The 19,853-nt window shown below is 54.8% G+C and overlaps 1 protein-coding gene across 1 annotated transcript; it reads left to right on the top strand.

Annotated features, from left to right (window-relative positions):
- Positions 1-465: 465 nt before the first annotated feature.
- On the top strand, positions 466-19,296 carry LOC146334744 (dnaJ homolog subfamily A member 1-like). Its single transcript, XM_084824064.1, has 8 exons — positions 466-505; positions 7,682-7,830; positions 7,937-8,129; positions 10,830-10,934; positions 11,496-11,723; positions 12,816-13,046; positions 13,376-13,476; positions 14,055-19,296. Exons 2-8 carry the CDS (start codon positions 7,699-7,701, stop codon positions 14,280-14,282), a joined length of 1,218 nt encoding a protein of 405 aa, XP_084680190.1. The 5' UTR covers positions 466-505; positions 7,682-7,698; the 3' UTR covers positions 14,283-19,296.
- Positions 19,297-19,853: the final 557 nt, after the last annotated feature.

Here is a 19,853-nt window from a genome sequence, read left to right as displayed (position 1 = left end):
TCGCGCCCGGAGAGGCGACTGCACCCGACGGACGGGGCGCGCCTCCCACCCAGAGAGAGCGGCCTTCCGGGGCCCGCGGTTTCCTCAGCAAGGAGAGGGGGGGCTTTCTTCCGAAGAGCCGCGCACACGCGGAGCGCCCGGCGCGGCCGCCCCGCGCAGAGGCTCCACGCGGCATTTGGGGGCGGGCGCGTTTCCAGCCGGACATTCAGTCCCCCCCCCGCTCCTGGAGGAGAGCCCCCAATCAGACATGGCGGAGGCGGCGCCTTCGCCCAATCGCGGGAGCCCGGAGACGGGTCCTTCTCCCCGTGCGTTGCGGGGGCGGGCAGGAAGGCTTTTCTTTGCGGGCGAGGCCTCAAGTGTATGGGCGGGACCTCACGGGAGAGCGGCCAACGGGCAGGCCCTGCTGGTGCAGGCGCTGGCCAATGGGCGGGGGAGGGGGCGTGGCGGCGCTTCCAGAGAGTTCTTAGAAGGGAAGGAGGCAGGAAGGAGGCCGGAGCGCTGAAGGGTGAGTGGCGCCTCGGACGCCTGGGTCCCTTCGCCGGCCAGGCTTCCGTGTCTCCCCCCTCCCGCTACAAGCAGGCTAGCTCTGCCTTGCCTCGGACGCCTGGGTCCTTTAACCCCGCTCCGGAAGTTGGGGGAGGGGCGGCTTCCCCTTTCCTCGGACGCCTGGGTCCTCCCGCTTCAGCCCGCCCCTGTGGCCCTGTAGGGATGTAAAGTTTCCCGAAATTTTGAAGCCATGGAAACAAAACTTTTTTTCAGGAAAAAACGGAAATTTGGGGAGGAAATGTTTTTAGCACTCTTTACAGCTCTAAAGTCGCTTCGTTGCTTTAGGACAGCCTTCCCCAACCTGCTTCCCTCCAGATATGTCGGACTTCAGCTTCTGTCAGCCTCTGGCAAGGTGGCCAACCGTCAGGCATGCTGGCCATTGTAGTCCAAGACATCTGTAGGGCACCAGGTTGAGAAAGTTTCCTCAAGTGGATGATGTATAACTTCATTTGTTCATAAAAGTGAACATATGTGAGAACTTTAAAAAGTGAACTCAGTAAATTCGTAATTATTGTCTGAGTAAACTATGCTTAAAAAATTTAATATGCCAAACGTGACAATTTTATGAGCAAACCAAGTTATACGTAACATACTTTAGGTTCCTAGTTTATATCTGACCAGAGGGACCTTCAGAAAGTAGTCCCTGAAACATCTGAATCATCCTAGAAGGCAGAAGAAACAGGAAGAACTGGAGGCAGAGGAAGATAAGTCCGGAAACACAAAACCCAAACTGTCAAGAATGTACATTTTCTTCCATATTATGATATGGTGACTCTGTTCACATGTTGGGAAATGGAGCATGAGCTGGAGCATCCCAAAATGTCTTATCAGTAAAAGATACATTGATCAATACTTTTAATAAGAAATAGAAGAAATAACTATGCTGAGAATCTTACAGAGAGAATTAAAAAACATTTTTCCCATGGCTTCATTATTTCCAGACATTTTACATCTCTAGTCTGTCTATAAAAGTCTTACTACATAGTTTTTAGAAATAATTTTTTTGGGGGGGAGATAAAGGCTTGTTAACAAGATATAAACTCCTTGTCTTAAATTCTAAAAGACAATATTTCATAATCCAGAGCTGTTCAGTTTTTCAGAAAAAAACAAAAACAGCCCTTAGGGGAAACAAATGTTTTTTTTCTGGTTTTTCCCAGCTCTTCACATCTCTAGTCCCCTCCCCTTCTCCCGAGCTTTTGTAGGTGACCATCCTTAAACTGTTTTGTGCTCATCCTGCCTTTGATTGTTGTTTGTTTTAGTCTTTTAAGATTGTTCCTGGTTTTGTTGATATTTTCCTCTTCTTTTAGCTATTAGGGATTTTCTAATTGCAACCCACCTTGAATATTTTATCAGGCACAAATATGGAAAGTAAATAAAGCAAGTGTTTCCTGGGTCAACTTATTTCTTCCCCCCCCCCCCCACTAGGTGGCTGATGCCCCTTTCCCTCAGTCATTTGGGTCCTTTCTGTCCCCTGGATCCTCCAGCCCAGAGATGGCAACAGTCCTGGTTCCTTTGGGGACTGGTGGGCATTTCCTGGGCATGTAAGTCCATGGGTACCAGTAAGGACAATATTTTCATAGTGCCTTTTAAAAAAACTGAAGTGCTGTTGACAGTTCATTTGGAGCAACCGAGACTGTCCCTGGTGGGCTTGCAAAGTCCCTGTCTTCCTTGGCTCTGGAGAGGGCTGGCTCCTTCAATGAACATGTGACAACATGATCCTTTCACTGTTACAGAAGTGGCATGCCACACAAACGCATTTTTCAGCTGGCTTTCCTGGGTCACTTGGGTTCTTTCTCTGCCTTGTGCTGTGACCCTCCCCTTCCCATGGGAGGCGAAAAAGACTGACCCCAGATCCACCTGGGTCCCTTTCCCTAACCCTCCACGCAGGCTGTGTGCAGATTCAATCCTTGTGGGGTGCTGTGGCGATATTTACCTGGTGCCGCATCTGTAGGATGGTAACTGAACAAGCAGAATGGAATCTGGATGGGTGGGGGAGGCCTGTTGTGGGAGTAGCAACCTCCCTGCTCACGCGTGCCCTCTCTCTCTATGCTTTCCCAATTCCCCTTGTCCTGGATAAGTGTTGAAGCTGACTAGATTGGATTGCACTAGACAATTTCACTTCTGAGGAAAACTACTACCACTTCTCCTTTTTTTGGAGCTATCATTTTGCATGTGAAGTAATATTGTGCAGTTAAGCAACACACACACAGGTTGCACAGCAGTTCCGCAAATACTCCAGGCATTGAAGGAAGTGTGTTACACGTCACGCCAATGGCACCTGCGACAGTCCCGCTACACCCTCTGTGCATGCAGCTCTGGTCACACTTGTGGGAGCTTGTTGTGGCAGCATTTCCAGGGCACAGTTTGAAGTGCTGTGGAAACCTGTTCAGCCAAGCCCATGGCAGGACAGGGGGAGAAAAATGGAAGTGGGTTCCACAAGACTGCCTCTAGGGAGCTGTTGTCCCTGCCCAGCCCCTGAGAGGCCCTCTGCTCTTCCCTTCCTGGATGGAAGGTCATGACCTTCTGTCCAGCAAGAGGTTGGATGGAGTCCCCAAAAGCAACTGGGAGGCGGGTGGGAGGGAGGCTGTCTGCCATTTTCTGCTCCTCTCTACAGCTCTAGGGTGAACTCATTGTGACTGCCAATCTGAGGTACATTGGCTGAGTCCACGGAGGCACTGGTAGAAGGCCAGGAGAGTTGCTTCTGTTTGTGTTTGGGGTCTCTTTGGAACCTGTTCCCCTTTGTGGCATTGCCTTAATTTGAAATGTTCAGTGAAGCTGAGGTCACCAGCTGTGTTTTTTTAAAAGGAGGAGGGGAAGCCCCATCCTGCATTTCTAGCAGCACAGGAGCAGAACCTGAAATCTGCAGTGCTGAAGCTTTAATTTACAAAATCCCATGAAGATTTGGGGCTGTTGGCTGCTGTGATACAGCGTTTGTTATGGGGCAGCATTCCTGGCATCTGCCCTAGGAGTGCCTCTGCTCTTGAGTACAAGCAGCAGCAGCAAACCAGCCAGGCGGGTCAGCCTCACGCCCTGCTTGCCAAGGAGATCAAAGGCGCTGTCTGACCTCCATGCACTTAGAAGCTTTTCTGCTGAGTTAAGTTTCTTGATTATTCAGGATAATCTTGGAGTTATCCTAGGAAGTAAACTTTTCTCCAGCCTGTTCCATCCAAAGTGTCTCCCATGAGTCTCTCCTTGCCTGGGGTGCAACATGGCTTTCTTATTAGAGTTATGCAGTAGTTCTCCTGTATGGTATGGTACAAGACTGGACTTTGATGGACTCCTTTAGCTTCTGGATTCTCTGTGGGGTGACATAGAAACATTGTAAACTGCCTTGTACTGAGTCAAACCCTTTATCTATCTGGCCAGTACTGCTGACATTTACTAGCTGCAGTGACTATCCAGGGTTTCAGGTGAAACTTTTTCCAGCCTTACCTGGAGAAGCTGTGGATTGAAATGCGGACCTTCTGCATGCAAGACAGGGGCTCCACCACCGAGCCACAGCCCCTCCTGAAAGACATACCAATAGCATGAGGAAAAATATCTGTGTAGGGAGAAAGATGGGCTGACCAAAGCAAAGCAAGAGGCTAGGCGGAACTCCAGAGTGCTCAGGTCCCTTGGGAAGCAACTGTTCTCGTATATTTGGCTTTGTAAATGGCTGCTTGTCTGGTCGCCTGTGGCAAGTGAGAATCTCCTCCAGGCAGGGCAGTGACTGTAAATTCATGGACTTGCTTCCTTTTCCCTTGCAGGCCGTGTGTGTGCCCCAAGTGATGGACACAGATCTCCATCAGTTGGTGGCTAGTGCCAGTACCTGTTCTTGGGCCCATCGCTCAGTTCACCCAAAGGGGGCTCTGCCTTGGCTCTAGCTGTAGTTGTGGCAAGCCATGGATGGGCACCACGCGGCAGGCGTTAAAAGCCTTGCCAGCAAAGCAGCACGTGATACCTGCGTGTGGGTATCTGTCAGTCTTGGCTTTCTAAGACAGGGAGATGGGGAGGTGGTCAGAATCAGTCCACGGTGGCTTTTGACCTGGGGAGCTGCTGAATGAGTCGCTATGTGTTTGCCCCTCTGGCTTGGCATTGTTTAGCATCAGGAATGTGTTGGGTTTGGTAGAGCCCCTCCTTCATAGAATCATAGAATAGTAGGGTTGGAAGAGTCCTATAAGACCATCGAGTCCAACTCCCTGCTCAATGCAGGAATCCAAGTCAGAGCATCCCTGACAGATGGCTATCCAGCCTCGTCTTGAAGGCCTCCAGTCTGGGAGGGCCCACCAACTCCCTGGGTAATGGGTTCCACTGTCGTATTGCTCTAACAGTCAGGAAGTGTTTCCTGATGTTCAGCCGGAATCTGGCTTCCTGTCACTTGAGCCCATTATTCTGTGTCCTGCACTCTGGGATGATCGAGGAGAGATCCTGGCCTTCCTCCCTGTGACAACCTTTCAAGTACTTGAAGAGCACGATCCTATCTCCCCTCAGTCTCTCTTCTCAAGGCTAAACGTGCCCAGTTCTTTCAGTCTCTCCTCATAGGGCTTTGTTTCCAGTCCCCTGATCACATTCGTTGCCCTCCTCTGAACCCTGTCCAGCTTGTCTGCATCCTTCTTAAAGTGCAGTGCCCAGAACTGGACACAGTACTCCAGATGAGGCCTAACCAGTGCTGAGTAGAGGGGAACTAGTACTTCCCGGGATTTGGAAGCTATGCTTCTATTAATGCAGCCCAAAAGAACATTTGCCTTTTTTGCAGCCACATCCCATTGTTGGCTCATATTCAGCTTGTGATCTACAACAATGTAGATTGTATTGGTTGAGTTCACATTTAGCATCTTCTGCAGCTTTCCTTGAAGAACAGAAGGAGGATGCTAATATCTTGACAGTGGTACTGTAAATGTTTCAAGATGAGTCTTCCACTTGTTGACAACACATTTAAAACTCATTTCAACTGTTGAGACCATGTGGCAGGTCTCTCAAGGGCTTTCTGTAAGCTGCCAAGCACTCTGGTGTGCCCTGGAGCCCAAGCGGCATCAAAGGGACTCTGAGCTGCCCTGCAGGATCAGGCAGTTCCTGAGGTTTTCTTCCTGCAACCTGTTGCAGTTCCAGGCTGCGCTTGGGCAAGGCTGTTGCCTGGGAGTTTTCTGTGCTCAGCTGCCTGCCTTGGTCCTTTCAAAACAGCTGATGGGGCAGTTTGACAGCTGCTGATGCTCGTGGCTGCAGATGCTTCCTTCATGTTGCTTCCCATTATTTATCCTGGATTTGTTACAGAGCCAAAGAATTTGTTAATAGGAGGAGTTTACACAGAGCAGAAGACACAGTAGTGTAAGTTGAGAGGTTGCTGTCCAGTGATCCGTTTAGCACTTTTGATGGACAAAGCGTTTAAAATCTCTGCGAAGGAGCAGGGGGTCGGAGAGGCTTTACCCCCTGGGGCAGGGGGAGCTGTACTGTGGTGACTACCCCATCTGTGGTTCCATTTTGTTGGGCAGTGGTCCAAGACTGGCAGAAGAGGGGGTATGTTGCATTATAGGTTAGCTTCACAGCATGACCTGGCTGGACGTGGCTCCTGCCTTAGGATCCTACTGGATGTCTTATAATGTTGGGGCCTCGAGTCAGGGTCTTCCTGTGGATTAAGCAAGAGCCCTTGGCAGGAAGCTCTGGGAAGAGGACTTACTTGACCCACCTCCCTCTCCAGTGCTGACTTAGAGGTACAACCCAGAGAGGAGATGGGTGGTTAGGAAGTGTCCTAGCAATTTGCCTTCTGTCGAATTAGACCATGGGTCCGTCTAGACCAGCCTTGCCCCTGTTTTGGACTTCAGCTCCATCAACCCCAGCCAGCATGGGCAGTGGTTAGGAATGCTGGGAGTTGTACTCCAAGACATCTGGAGGACAACAGCTGTTGTGGACACTGGTGGTTGTGGTGCTCCAGGGTTTCAGGCAGAGATATTTCCCAGGGCTTCAGGCAGAGATCTTTCCCAGGGCTACATGGGTATTCTAGGAACTGAATCTGGGTCCTTCTGCACATAAAGCGCAAGAGCTCAGCTGCTGAGCTTCGTCCCTTCCAAGCAGTGAGGTTTCCAGTGGAAGAGGGAGAGAACTGGGCATCGTTTGGTGTATTGACTACAACATCTCTGGGAGACAATGAAGCCAATAGATTCCCAGGTCAAAGGGGAGGTCTGGATGAAGACTCAGTGCTCTGTAGAGCCTTGGGGGTGAGGGGGGAAGGTTGGTAAGCAAAAAGTTGTTCTGCACTGAGGGCCAGGCTGAAGTGCGTCCGGAGGTGGAGAGGGCCGCATAGCGTCACGAACCGGCATGTGAGTCGCAGGTAACAACTGAAGTTTTGAAAGAAGGGATGCAGCCCAGAGAGGTCTGTCATTTATCTGCCAGGGATGCTCTGACTTGGATTCCTGCTCTGCGCAGGGGGTTGGACTCGATGGCCTTGTAGGCCCCTTCCAACCCTACTATTCTAGGATTCTCGGTGGGGGAGGAGGGGAAGCAGGCGGCCGCGGCAGAAGGCAGAAGATGACGGAGGGGGGAAAGTGGGGCAAGGGAACAGGCCTGCTTCGCCTGTGCTGTGCTGCTGCTGGTGCCGCCACCGCCTCCCCCAGCAGCACTCCACGCCCTGCAGGGCTTAAAAGACACACGCTCATCCTGTGAGGCAGGCCGGGTAATAAGCACCTTGGGAATCTGACGCACCCCCACGCCCTCCTGCTGGCTTCCTTGGACGGCTTAGCACACAGCGAGGCACTTGATTAGGTGGCTGTGGCGGCTGCTCCTGCCTGGCAGCGTTTATCCAGGCAGGAGTTTGGCTGGATGCAGGGGGTTTCTCTGGGTGGAGGTGCCATAGTGTGGCCGGCTGAGTCTCCGGAAGGACACAGAGCAGATCAAGATAAACGGCTTCTTCCTTAAGTGAGACTTTTAAATTACAGTTCTCTTCAAGTGTCAGCTGACTTTGTGCTCTTGGATATTTACTTTTTCTTTTTCAAAAGTAGCCAGCAGTTTTGGCTTTTAATTTAGGGGCCGTTTTAATGTGTCGGCTGTTCGGCTGTGTTATGAAGATGGGGTTCTCTAGGCCTTGACTGAGCGCTGGGGGCTGGCTCAGCTTAAAGCTCTGGGACTCCGACCACTGAGCTGCCTTTCCCTTTCCCCACACCAGTGCACCCACGAGGAAAGATGGTGAAAGAAACTGGCTACTATGACCTGCTGGGCGTCAAGCCATGTGCCACGATGGAAGAGATCAAGCGGGCGTATCGGCGGCTGGCACTGAGGTACCACCCAGACAAGAACCCCAGCGAGGGGGACCGGGTAGGTGCCGAGGAGGAACGTGTTGGAAGGCTGGGTGGGGAAGGGGGCTGCTCAAGCTGCATTAATGCCTCCCTCTCTCCCTCCCTCTCCCTCTCTCTCTCTCCAGTTTAAGCAGATTTCGCAGGCCTATGAAGTGTTGTCGGATCCCCACAAGAGGTCACTGTATGATCGTGGTGGAGAGCGGGCCATGAAGGAAGGGGGCATGGGCGGCAGAGGAGGTTTCGGACCCCCCATGGACATCTTCGACTTGTTCTTTGGAGGAGGGGGCCACACTCATGGACCCCGGGTGGAGAGGAGAGGTACTTGGGTGCCAAGGAAGAGGGGGCCTGGGCTGAGTGAAGTCAGCGCTGTGTGTGTGGCGGGGTGGGAGGTCTTTCTGAGCTTCTGGTGCTGTAATTGGCTAGATGGGGGTGGCTTTCGGTACACAGATCACAGAAGACTGCCAGCCAGGTCCCATCGGGGATATGTGTTCATGTCCTGTGGTGGGCTTCCTGTAGGCCACTGTGTGAACAGATTGCTGGACTAGATGGGCCTTTAGCCTGGATCTACCTTCTGGGCTCCTTTGATGTTCGGTTTACTTGCTTGGGAGTCGTCCTCTTTCTAGGAAGCTTGTATTTAGAGGAGGGATCTTCGATCTTCCCTCCCTGGCTTCTCTGCTTATTAAAGCATCACACCCCAATGTGATGGCTGAGCAGGTCACTTGAGATCTGTTTGTTGCTTTTGGCATCGCACGTGGGCCATAAAAAGGTGGTGGGCAGACGACCACCAAAAGTGATGCTGTCATTACCACATGACACGGTCCTCTTAGCAAGGGTGGGGGGATCTTCCAAAACAAAATCAGGCCACAAGGATCAGTCATGTGTACCTGGCATTCCTAGAGTGTTCCGCTTTCTCACAGAGAAAATGCAGGAAGGAGGGTTAAAGGGGCCCCTTCTTGCTCCATCTCTGTGACGCAGGAGGACCGGAAGAAGAGCACAGGGAACCCAGAATCGAGGTGATTTCAGCCTGATGCATGAACTCAGCTTCAGCTAGTGTGGAGGGCTGATGTTCACCCTTGAGCTGAGGGTGGGGTGGGGGGAGTCGCTAAATGCAGAGGGGGCTGCGTGGTTTGGGCTGTACTCTCTTTGGATGGTTGGCTCTGAGAGAGGAGTTTCTGCGGTGCGCAGGAGGGTGCTGTGTTTCTTTGTAGGACTTCCAGAGTCGAGGTGTGGTCCTCCTTGTCCTGCCCAAATTCCAGCAGCTCCGGTAATTGCAGCGTCCGCCCCACCCCAATCTCTTCTCTCCCTCTCCACATCCCAGTTAAAATGCTGCTGGCTCAGGCCCTTGGAATCCTTCACCTGCTGTGTCACAGGCCTGAGTAATACTCTTCAAAATGAGTGCCTTCCTGCCTCCAGAGAGCCTGTAGCCTTGCCTGCCGTTCACTTGAGTGGTTGATCCGATCCGCCCTCTCAGGGCAGGTCTAGGTGGCCTGGGAGCCTCTCCCTAGCCCAAACTGGCACATTTTCGTTCTGGTGCTTATTTAGAGCGAGGGAGATGTCCCTCAGAATGTGGTGTGCGTGTGCAGGGCACGTATGTAAGCTATGTGTGCGTGCAGGTGCACGCGTAGGCTGGGAGAGGGCTTGTGCACCATAAGAGAGTCATCATGTCCCTTCGTGAAGTGGCTGCCTGTGAGGCCTCCCTGGCCAGTGGTGTGGGGAAGGTTTTGCCTTCCCCTTAGCAGCGGCTGCGTGCTCTTTTCCAGAGGACCAAGTGCCAGCACAGTCAAGGGGATCACTGGAGGATACTGCGGGGTGGGGGGTGGGCAGTATCCCTGGTGCCTGTGTCTGGTGGCCCCAGGGGATTACGACTGGAGCGTGGTCTCCTCTGCACAGTCCCCTTGCCCTTCCTCGGCATAGCCACATCCTGTCTCTTGGTCATGCTGACAGGGGACAGGATGTGGAGAATCCCAGGGGTTGAAAGGCTGCTTGTTGTGGCGAGTGCCTTGGCCCAAAGTCTCTGCCTTCCCCACTCCCCTTCTCTTCCCTGTGCCCCAGTTCCACTGAACCAAATCTCTCCCCAGGAGCAGCCCTCCCCTCCCTTTCTTCCAACCCGTGAAATAAAAATGGGTCGATGCAACCACGAGAGGTGCTACAGCCTTTGTTTCTTTGCTTCATAGACATCTTCAGTCTCCCCTCCCCACTTGCGAGTTATCATTGGCCGCCCCCAGTGTCCGTGAAGTTCTCCTCTTATCTATCTGCAAAACAGCCCTCTGAAGCGGGCTAAGCTGAGAGGCTGCAACTTGCCGTTGGCTGGGCTGGGCAGCAGGTTTGCTGTGGTCTGCTGGGCTGTCAAGACATGGCTGGGAATCTTGCCAAGAGCGCTGGGCTGGGTCAGGAAAGGGGGGTATTCATCTTCACAGCAGATAAACAGGCAGCCAACCAGGAAGCCCCCAGCAGGGTGTGAAGGCCACAGCCCTCTTCTGCTGATGCATCCCCCCCCACCTCTGACAAACATGGAGGGTCCCTTTAGCTAGCCTGACTGACAGCCCCTTGGAAGAACTCTGCTGCTTTTCTGCGGTTGTGTCTCATCACCATCCTCTCAAGCTGCCTAAGCCAGTGGCCAACACCACACTTCACAGCAGTGAATCCCACAAATGAATGATATGTCAGTCCAGTCCAGCCGGAGGAGTACTTGTTACCTTTTTACGCAAGAGTGCATGCTCAGCACCACAGAGGAGTTAGTTTTGCTGTCTCATAAGCGATCCTGAGTTCACTCTCCCCTTCTGTTGTACATTTAAAACACATTGGTGGGCTGCAGGGATCCTTGCTAACCAAAAGCCGCCCAGCAGCAATGAGCTGCACCATGCAAGACGGGAATCATCCCAGCCCTGCTCTGGACCTGCTACCCAGCCAGCAGGGATTAGACCTGGGGGGCTCCCACATCCATCTGCCCCTCAGTAGCTTGTTCCATTAACAGCAAGAGGTTTCTGTTGATTCCTCCCTTTGGTCTCCTCCTTTCAGGAAAGACGGCTGTCCATCAATTGTCCGTGACCTTGGAGGACCTGTACAACGGTGCTACTCGAAAACTCTCCTTGCAGAAGAATGTCATTTGCAGAAGCTGTGGTGGTGAGCACAGAGGGGCAAGAAGGGCGGCATTCCTCCCCCACCCCGCAGGGCAGGCATCCTGAGCCCATTACCAGACTTGTGGCCCCCACGTTTCTCAGCAGTGAAGAAACTGTGACGTCTAGAGAATGGCTTTTAAAAGAAAGGAAAGAAAAGGTCTCAGCTCTAGAAGCCTCAGGGACAATTGGAGAACACACCCACCCTTGGACTGGCTGGGCCTTGGGAGCCCCTAGGCCCACGGTAGGCACCTGCCCATGTTCAGTCCCTGATATCCCAAGGGATGTTGAGTAGTAAGTAGACAGAGGCGGGGGGAGACCTCCCCTCTCTTCTGCCAGAGGCCCTGGAGAGTGGCTGCCCATCAGAGGAGACATTTCTGAGCTGGCTGGACTGAGAGTGTCACCTCATAGAAGACAGCTTCCAGCGTGGCCAGGAAAAAAAGGACAGACAAGCATGGGCTAGAGGGGCCTCCGATCCGACCTGGCAGGAGGCAGCTTGGGGGTGGCTCCCCTGTTGAGGACAGCCTGTTTTGGGGCTCCTGTGAGACGTGTTGCTGTCTCTTTCCAGGCCGAGGAGGCAGGGAAGGCCTCGACACGAGGTGCCCCAAGTGCCACGGCTCTGGTGTGGAGGTCATCGTTCACCAGCTGGGGCCAAACGTGGTCCACCACATCCAGACAATGTGCTCGCAGTGCCAGGGCCAAGGAGAGTGGATGAGGCCCCTGGACCGTTGTCTCACCTGCAATGGCAGGAAGGTCACCCGCGAAAAGAAGATTCTCAGCGTTCACCTGGACAGAGGTGAGCTGAAGAGCCGAGGGCGCTCCCCTCGTGTATGTGGGAGGGCCGCCCCGGCCCCTGCATCCTGCTGCCAGCGACGGGGCTGAGGGAAGCGCATGTGGGCATGGAGTGGCGCACTCAGTGGTTGGGCTTGCCTTTCCCCCGTCTCTGGGTGGCATGCAGTTTGTTTTATTTGAAATTCTTTTCATACGGTCAGGAGGGCTTGCCACAAGCCAAACTGCACCAAGACACAACACACACCACCAAGGCACAATGAAACTGCTTGCCAGAAGCAGCAGCTGTGACGTGTCTGCTGTGCCCCACCAGCGCGCCCTTGCTCAGAGTTCTGCTGTCTTCATCCCAAAGGGGAATAGAGAAGGGAGGTTGCATCCCTGATCGCGTCGCCTTCTGGCCTGGAGGGCTGTGCAAGTTTTCGAGTGCTCAGCTGTGCTTAATTGGACATAATGGAAAGGATTGGACTCGATGGTCTTATAGGCCCCTTCCAACCCTACTATTCTATGATACTATTCTATGATTCTATGAAAGCGAGCAGAATCTGGGGAGAGAAAAGGTTAGCTAAACAGTTCTGAATATTTTCAGTGCCTTTAGAGAGTGGCCTGTTTGCTGTGCTTGATGCGCTGGCAGAAAGTGTGTCGGCTGGTGCAGGAGGCGGCAGCGGGGGAGGGGGGCTGCCTTGAGGTGATGAATCCGAGTTTCTGCACTCCTGCAGAGCGCCTCTCACCAAGACCTCTTCTTCCCACCCCCAAGACGTTCCTGGACCATGTGCACTACAAAGGGCAGTGCTCAGCCTAGGAGCCTGGGCGGCTGGGCTCTTTTCCTGCTTGATCGTGCTGGATGGTGGGGAAATCTCTCTCAACATTTCGCCCACCCTCTGACTGAAGTGATGGGAGAAATGGTGCCTCTTGCCTTCTGGCCCTTCACCTGGCTCCCCGTGTTATGTGTCTCTTCTCCCCACGCTGAGAGTGTAGCAGGGAGCCCCTCCGCCCAGAATCCTGGGAGTGGGCCAGAGGGCGGCGTGTGCGGTGCCTGGCAGGATGTCCCCCGCCCAGGCCTGGTGGCCCCTCTGCAGCCAGCTCTGCTGTGCTCCCACAGGCATGGCAGACAGGCAGAAGATCACCCTCCACCAGGAAGGCGACCAGGGCCCCGGCCTCGAGCCTGGAGACGTTGTCATCGTCCTTGACCAGAAGCAGCATCCCGTCTTCCGGCGCCGGGGCAACGACCTCATCCTCAAGAGGGAAGTGGCCCTGGTGGACGCCCTGTGTGGCTGCAAGCAGGTCGTCCAGACCCTCGATGGCCGGAGGCTGCTGGTCTCCTCGCGACCAGGTGAGGGTGCGGGGTGGGCAGTGGCCCAGGTCAGGATCAGTGTGTGGGAGCTGTTTGGAGTGGAAGCAGGCTGGAAGAAGAGAAGCCCTTGTAGCCGCTTTGGCTCCTTCTCATGAGAGACAGCAAGTAGCTGGACGAGCCAAGCAGAGCTGGAGTGCGGGGTGGGGGGCACAGGGGCGATCTTGCTTGACACCTCTTCGGCCGCGTCCGCTGCTTCTCAAGCCTGACTCCGCAAGCGTGCTGAAAGGCGGGGCGGAGCGTGCCCTGCGTGCTGCCGCGTTTGGCACGTGGCTTCTCCTTCAGGCCGTCTCCTCCGCTCTGCTCCGCAGGGACCATCATCAAGCCAGGGGATGTGAAGTGTATCCCCAACGAAGGGATGCCTGTCTACCGGAGCACGACCCAGAAGGGGAAGCTGATCATTCACTTCCAGGTACTGAAGCCCCCGCGGGACAGGAGTGCACAGCAGCCCTGGCATGGGGGCTCAGGGGAAATGCCCAGGCGGAGAGGGACCTTGGGGTGGCTGGAGGTGCGCCACCCGAGCCCCCTCTCTGCTCATTCAGAGGCCTGATGCCTGGACTCCCCCCTGTTGGCAGCCTTGGTTCAGCAGGAATCACACCCCTCCTCCTCTTTGGCCCCCGGGTTTTCAGAATGTTGGGAGGGAAGAGAATGGCTGTCCAAGAGCAAGCTGGGCTTCTCTGGTGCCACGAGGTGTGTTGTCATCAGGGCTCGAGGGGGAGCCTGGGCAGGGTGCCGGTGGGGCATAGGTGCCGTTTCCTGTCAGCTGCCCATGGGGGAACCCGGCAGTGCCTGTGATGGAACCATGGGGCCTCCCTTGTGGGCAAGGAAGGTGAGGCAGGGGAGTTAGGCAGCAAGGCCTTTTGGCCCCTGCGAACATGTCCCTTTGGCAGTGGGGCAGTAGGAGGGAGCTGACAGAGGCCCTGTCTCTCTGGGGCGCTTCTGGGGAGGGGGCCGTCCAGTCACTTGTCTCTCCTCCCTTTCCTGCCCCAGGTGAAGTTCCCGGAGCCCGGCTGGCTCCCCACCCACCAGCTCCGTCAGTTCCAGGCCTTCTTCCCACACCGCGAAGAGGTCATGGCCACCGAAGACACGGAAGAGGTGGAGCTGAGGGAGTATTTCCCCCAGCCGGATTTCGGTGGGAGGCGCTTTCCCGGCGAGGTCTACCACGAGGATGACTTTGAGGACCCCATGAGGCACAACGTCCAGTGCCACACGTCATAGTCCTGCAGGCCGATCCCACACCTGGCCTTCCAGGGGATGGGGGGAGGGGAAGGCTCAGGAAACCCAGGTGCCTGGAGGGAACGAGAGAGTGCAACCGCCACTCCCTTCCCTTCCCCTGAGTCCCTCCGCTAGAGCCAGGGAGTGGCCGTGCCTTGGCACCCGAAGAGGGGCACAGGTGGATTCCTGGTCTCCAGAGCCACCTGGAGCTCCCCGTCACCCCTGCCTGCTTCCCTCCCCCCCAGGATACTTTGGGTCACGTTTGGGTGCTTAAGGGCTGGCAACATGGGAGCGGGCTGCCTGGAGCCCCAGAGCATGGGCAGGGCGCTGTTTCTAGAGACACCTTCCTATAGCGCAAGGAGCTGTAGGGCGAGCTGGTCATCCTGGAATGCTGTGCTAGAAATACACCCCCAACCCTGCTGCAGCCAGAAATGGCTGTCAACACCTCTCCCTGGCATACATTTCCCTGTTCTGTCTGCTTCTGAGAGCACGATGAGGTTATTTCCAGGGGGTCTCAAATTGAGAATAAAAAAAGGAGAATTCTGTCACCAGCCAGTTTCCACTCACTCCGCGCTACCTCTACATCCGTCCTCTCGCTGCTTCTTTGCGGGATTTGCTTCTTTAGGGTCTGGGTCTTGCTGCGTGGAAGGTGTGGCGGGTTCCGAGTGGTGCTGGGAGTGCTGCACATGTCCCATTCTGGGCTCTCCTGTGGTTTCTGAACCTTTTTGCAAATGCCCCTGCAGAAGCCGTGAGGCCTTGCAGAACTGGGCTTGGGTTCTCTGAGGGCTGCGTCCGACTCTGCCCTTGGCAGCCACGTCGCTACTGAGAAGTAGGGCAGGTGCAAGGCTGCCAGCGGGGCCTCCGCGGCAGAGGTGGGATGTGAGTGAGGGAAAGTGGCTTTGTGCCCCACAAGCCTGTGAGAGGTTGGGGGCCCAGAATATCTGCTCATCACTAAAGGGAGTGCATAGGGAGGCAATGAGGATTTAAATCCAGAGGCATGTTCTCGCTCAAAAGACGTTGGTTGGGAAACCAGAAGTACCTCGGAAAAGGAAAGAAGCCTGTTCTAAGTCGGGCCCAAAGCAGCCTTTCCATGTCCTGGGCTGGGATACAGACCAGGCGCGTCCTGGCGCGTGTCCTCTGTTGCGAGAACAAGGGGGCCATGTTCCCCAGCCGGGCCCTGGGCTGCCCAGGGGGCCGTTTGCACGAGGCCGGCGGGCCAAGCGATGCCACGGGCCTCGGGTGCCAGCGGGGGGCTTCCTGCCGTGCCAGTTGTGACTCCCGAGGAGCCGGGTTTGCCAGGACTGCAGCAGGGAGGGAAGGGCTACACTCCCCCTCCCCTGTCCAGCTCCAAGAATGATCAGCCTCCTCCCTCTGGTTTGGCCCCGGCCTGACACCTGTCAGCCCAAGAACAACGAGCAAGGCGAAGGAGGGTCCAGTCCGGAGGTTCCGTCCAGACCTGGGTCCCCCTGGACCTTGAGGCTGCCACAGGATGATCCTCCCTTCCTGTACCATGGAATTCAGGGAGATTTTAAGCAAAGAACGGGGTGCTGGCAGATGTGGCACGGGAGCAGCAGGAGCCCTGGGCATGCGAGCGGAGGGAGGTGCGTCGGACCTTCCTAGCCAGAGGCGGCGGCTGTGCGGCCAGCTGGCTGGACTCGGCAAGCCTTCTGCGGGAGCAGTGTGGCTCCGCGGGCGGCAGGGGCTCCAGCCAGCCAGCTGGCCACAGCCACGGCCAGGGTGCTGGTTCCTACTTGGAGACTGGGCCTTCTGGCCCCAACTGCGGCGCCCGGCATTCTTTTCACAAGGCAGGCCGGGGTCTGTCTGTCTGTTTGCTGTCTCTCCTGTGTTTACAGATGCAATTGGCAATAATAACTGTACCGGTTGTGGTCCTGCTAATAGATGCTACTGGGCAGGGGCGGGGGCCGCTCCCTGTGCAGTGCAGTCACCATGGGGGCCGCAGTGCAGTCCTGCTCCCAGTGAGCCAGGGCCGTCCAGGGGTCCAGGCAGAGGCCAGCATCTTGCTGCCATTGCAGTCCCCGACTGAAAAGCCACTGCAAGGGGCTCTTGGGATGTGGTTGCCATGGGCAGGCCCTGCATGTCTCTCTGCCCTGCTCAGCCTTGCTCTGGCTCCTTTGTCTCTCCTGCTCCTTCCCTGTGCGAGGGAGAAGGCAGCAGCAGCACCCATGTGGCGGGGCCACGGGATTAGGGCCATGTGGAAGTGCCACGACTTCAGGGTTCTGCCAGAGCGGAAAGAGCCTTTGGGGTCCCTGTCAGAGGCCACTGCAGCTCACGCCAGCCTTCCCCAATCTGGTGCTCTCATCACCCCCAGCGAGGCCATGGGAATGCTGGCTTAAGCCTTGGGGGCTGGAAACAGAAACGGAAGCCAAGATTTTCAGGATCCCCCCCTTTCTTTCCCTCCCTCTCTCTCCTCAATAGAGAATCTCAGGATGTCTGAGTCCAATGACAGTTTCCGTGCTGAGTCATTGCAGTTGTGGATTGTGCACTGGCTGTGATGCCCCAGCAGGGAGGGAGTGCAGCATCCAGCAGCGGGCCAGGGCCCAGCTTCCTGCAAATCTTGGCTTGCCTTCTGAAATGGGCACAAGTTGCTAGTCCTTAAGGTAGATCTGTTTGACGGTGTGGAGTGTGGAGAATGGGCAGGGAGGCAGGTGTCCAAAGGCTGTCTTTTCTGTGGCTTCGCACTCTTTGCCCCCCCCCACCCCCGGCCATCGCTAGCAATATCAGAATAAATGGTACAAAATACCCTAAACAGCAGAATGAAGAGAAATATTTCAAATCTAGTTGGTTTGCAAAATTCACACTGGCTGCCAAATCCCATTTTTCTTGGCTCAGGATTTAATTTTTAAAGGGTGGAATATACACAGTCCAGGCAGCACTGGCAGATGGGCTACTGGGCTGGAGTCTGGTGTCTTCTCCCCACCCCAGCCTAAAGGGCCAATATTTCACCTGCTCAGGCAACTCTGGAGGGTGGATTTTCCCCCAGAGCAAGGCAGGAAGGCCAAGCCCTGCCCCGCTCCTGGCTGCTGGGGTTCTTGCTGAGAAGCTCTTCGTACCCCTGACCCAGAATGCAGTTTCGCAGAGTAACTGCTTGCAGGGGGGCGGCCCAGGAGCCCAGCAGACGGGGCAACAAGAGGTGCCCCTGCAAAGACTGCCCTGAGGGGGATGCTGGGTTAGCATCAGGCCTGGCCAAAACGTTTGGGATTTGCAGCTTCAAAAGAAGCCCGAGGCTCCCGTCAGAACAGGGGGCCCCCCGCCCCGCCCCTGATCCGAGCCCGGGGGCTGTCCTTCTGCCTGGCTTCCCAGCCACTGTAGGGAGTGCTCCGGTCACTAGCGGGGCACATCCGTTGCCCACATTGCTCCTCAGCTGCCTTGCAAGGTGCTTTGGCGCTCCGTAAGACGCAGTCTTCTGGCATCAGCTGCATCTCCCAGCTTGGGAGCCTCCAAGGTGGCATCCACAGATGGCAACGTTCAGCAGACTTCCCCTGTAGTTCAGCTTCCTTGAAATTCTGGCAGTGGAGCTTGGTTGTAGGCCACCAAATTCGCTGGCCATATTCAAGACAAGGCTGGACAGCTGCCTGCAAAGGACACTCCGACTGGGATCCCTGCACCGAGCAGGGGGCTGGACTCAAGGGCCTCGCGGGCCCCCTCCAGCCCCACTGTTCTAGGATTCTAAGAAGGCGGTTGGGCAGTGGGTCATTTCAGCGCAAACTCGGATGGGGGATGTCTCCATCTGCTCTGTACCAGCCAGCTGCCACCCTGCCTTGCAAAATCACCACTAAAACCATTTAGGGGCCAAATCTTGCAATGCAGCTTCAACCTCGGGGTGTCATTCCAGCTGTTTATGCTACCACAGGGATGGCCAAGTGGCACACACAGGGTATCCAGGTTGCAAAGCAGTTTATTTGGCCACCCGCAGCCCTCCAAAATGTTGATCAAGGGTGGTCTTGCAAAGTTCACGAGTGAGAGAGAGTGCACGCTTTAACCTTCAGCTCCTCTTTGGGTTGCTGATGTGATGCCCCCTGTTGCATTCATTCAGTTTATTTGTACCCCATTTTTCCCTCAGAAAGGAAGCCCAAAGTGGCTAAAATCAATGCAATAATTTCAAAAGACAACCAGACAATATGAACAATTTGTTGTTGTTCAGTCGTCTTCGTGTCCCCATGGACCGTAGCACACCAGGCCTTCCTGTCCTCTGCTCTCTCCCAGAGCGTGCTCAAGTTTATATTCATTGCATCAGTGATGCTATCCAGCCATCTCATCCTCTTCCGTCCCCTTCTTTTGTCTTCGATCTTTCCCAGCGTCAGGGTCTTTTCCAGTGACTTTTCTCTTCACATTAGGTGGCCAAAATATTTGAGCTTCAGCTTCAGTTTCTGTCCTTCCAGTGAGCAGTCAGGGTTGATTACCTGATAATAAAAATGTGAAAATAAACCTATCAATAACCTTTCAGTTCCATCCCTAAGAAAACACCATGGCGTGTGCTCCATGCCTCTGAAGCTCAGGCAGTGGGGTCAGGGAGGTTTCTGGTCTGCAGTGTGAGGGTGAGGCAAAACACACTCCATACCTGGAGACCTGAAATTCCATATTGAACTGGAAAACCTGGGTTTGTACTTCTGGGTTAAAAAGGTCTACCACCTTGTTGCTTCAGAAGAACATGAAGGGAAGGGGACCCCTTGTCTCTACAAAGGTGGCTTTTAGCATGTAACTGGAGCCCTGCTCGTTGTCGGCCCCTGTGCATTTGCCACGGGGGTGAGGGGTGCCGTGGAAGGGTGGCCTGCAGTGGAAACGGATCAAGCCTGTTTTGTTCAGAAAAGATTCATTCTCTCTTGCTGTGTGCTTGCAGCCTAAATTAGGCTTTGTAAGGTTGGGGGTGTAATTTTTACATGCAGAAAGGGGTGAGGGAACACAAATCCGCCCCATTAATTTATTTTTAAAAATGGTTTCAACTCTGTGTCTCTGGTAATGCTTTGTACGTGGAATTAAAAGAACCATCTACATCTGAGAGAGGCACTTGTGTCTGCCTGTTTATTGGAACTGGAATCTCACTGAAGGATCAACAGTGAATGAAAGAATGGTGTGGTGAGGGTGGGGGGCAGGGGGGCACACACAGCGTGACACTGCTTGCCTCCTGGATTTTGTGCTGTCTCTGGGCAGCACTGACTTGTGCCCAAGGGGTATTTGGCACTGGCCAGCCCAGATGTGGGGCTGCTGCAGGGCTCCTCTCCCTCCTGGTTTGCAAACTCATCCCAACTTGCGGTTCTGCAAGTCCGAGTGCTGAAGAGCAGGGGTGGGCAGAAGGTAGTTCTGGCTCTGCTTGTAGATCTCTGGGTGATTTGAAGTAGCTTGGCATGGATTTCTGATTCCCACTTGCCTAACAACAGCAGCAACGAAATTGCCTCCCCACCCCTACATTATCCTGCTGAAGTTAAGGAAGCTTTCGGAGGCCAGTCGTGGCTTTCTGTGTGAGCACCCTTCTGTTTTGGTGCTCAAAAGTTCTGGGGTCATAATTCTTCCGTTCTACACATCTGTCTTCTGCACCAGGCTCTGGTTGGTGGCTCT

Source organism: Heloderma suspectum, chromosome 17 (genome assembly GCF_057233095.1).
Source record: "Heloderma suspectum isolate Gila_16-S chromosome 17, 16-S_ref, whole genome shotgun sequence".
NCBI classification, from domain to species: Eukaryota; Metazoa; Chordata; class Lepidosauria; order Squamata; family Helodermatidae; genus Heloderma; species Heloderma suspectum.
Note: the sequence above shows the minus strand (reverse complement) of the source record. Positions and strands in the feature narration are given on the sequence as shown.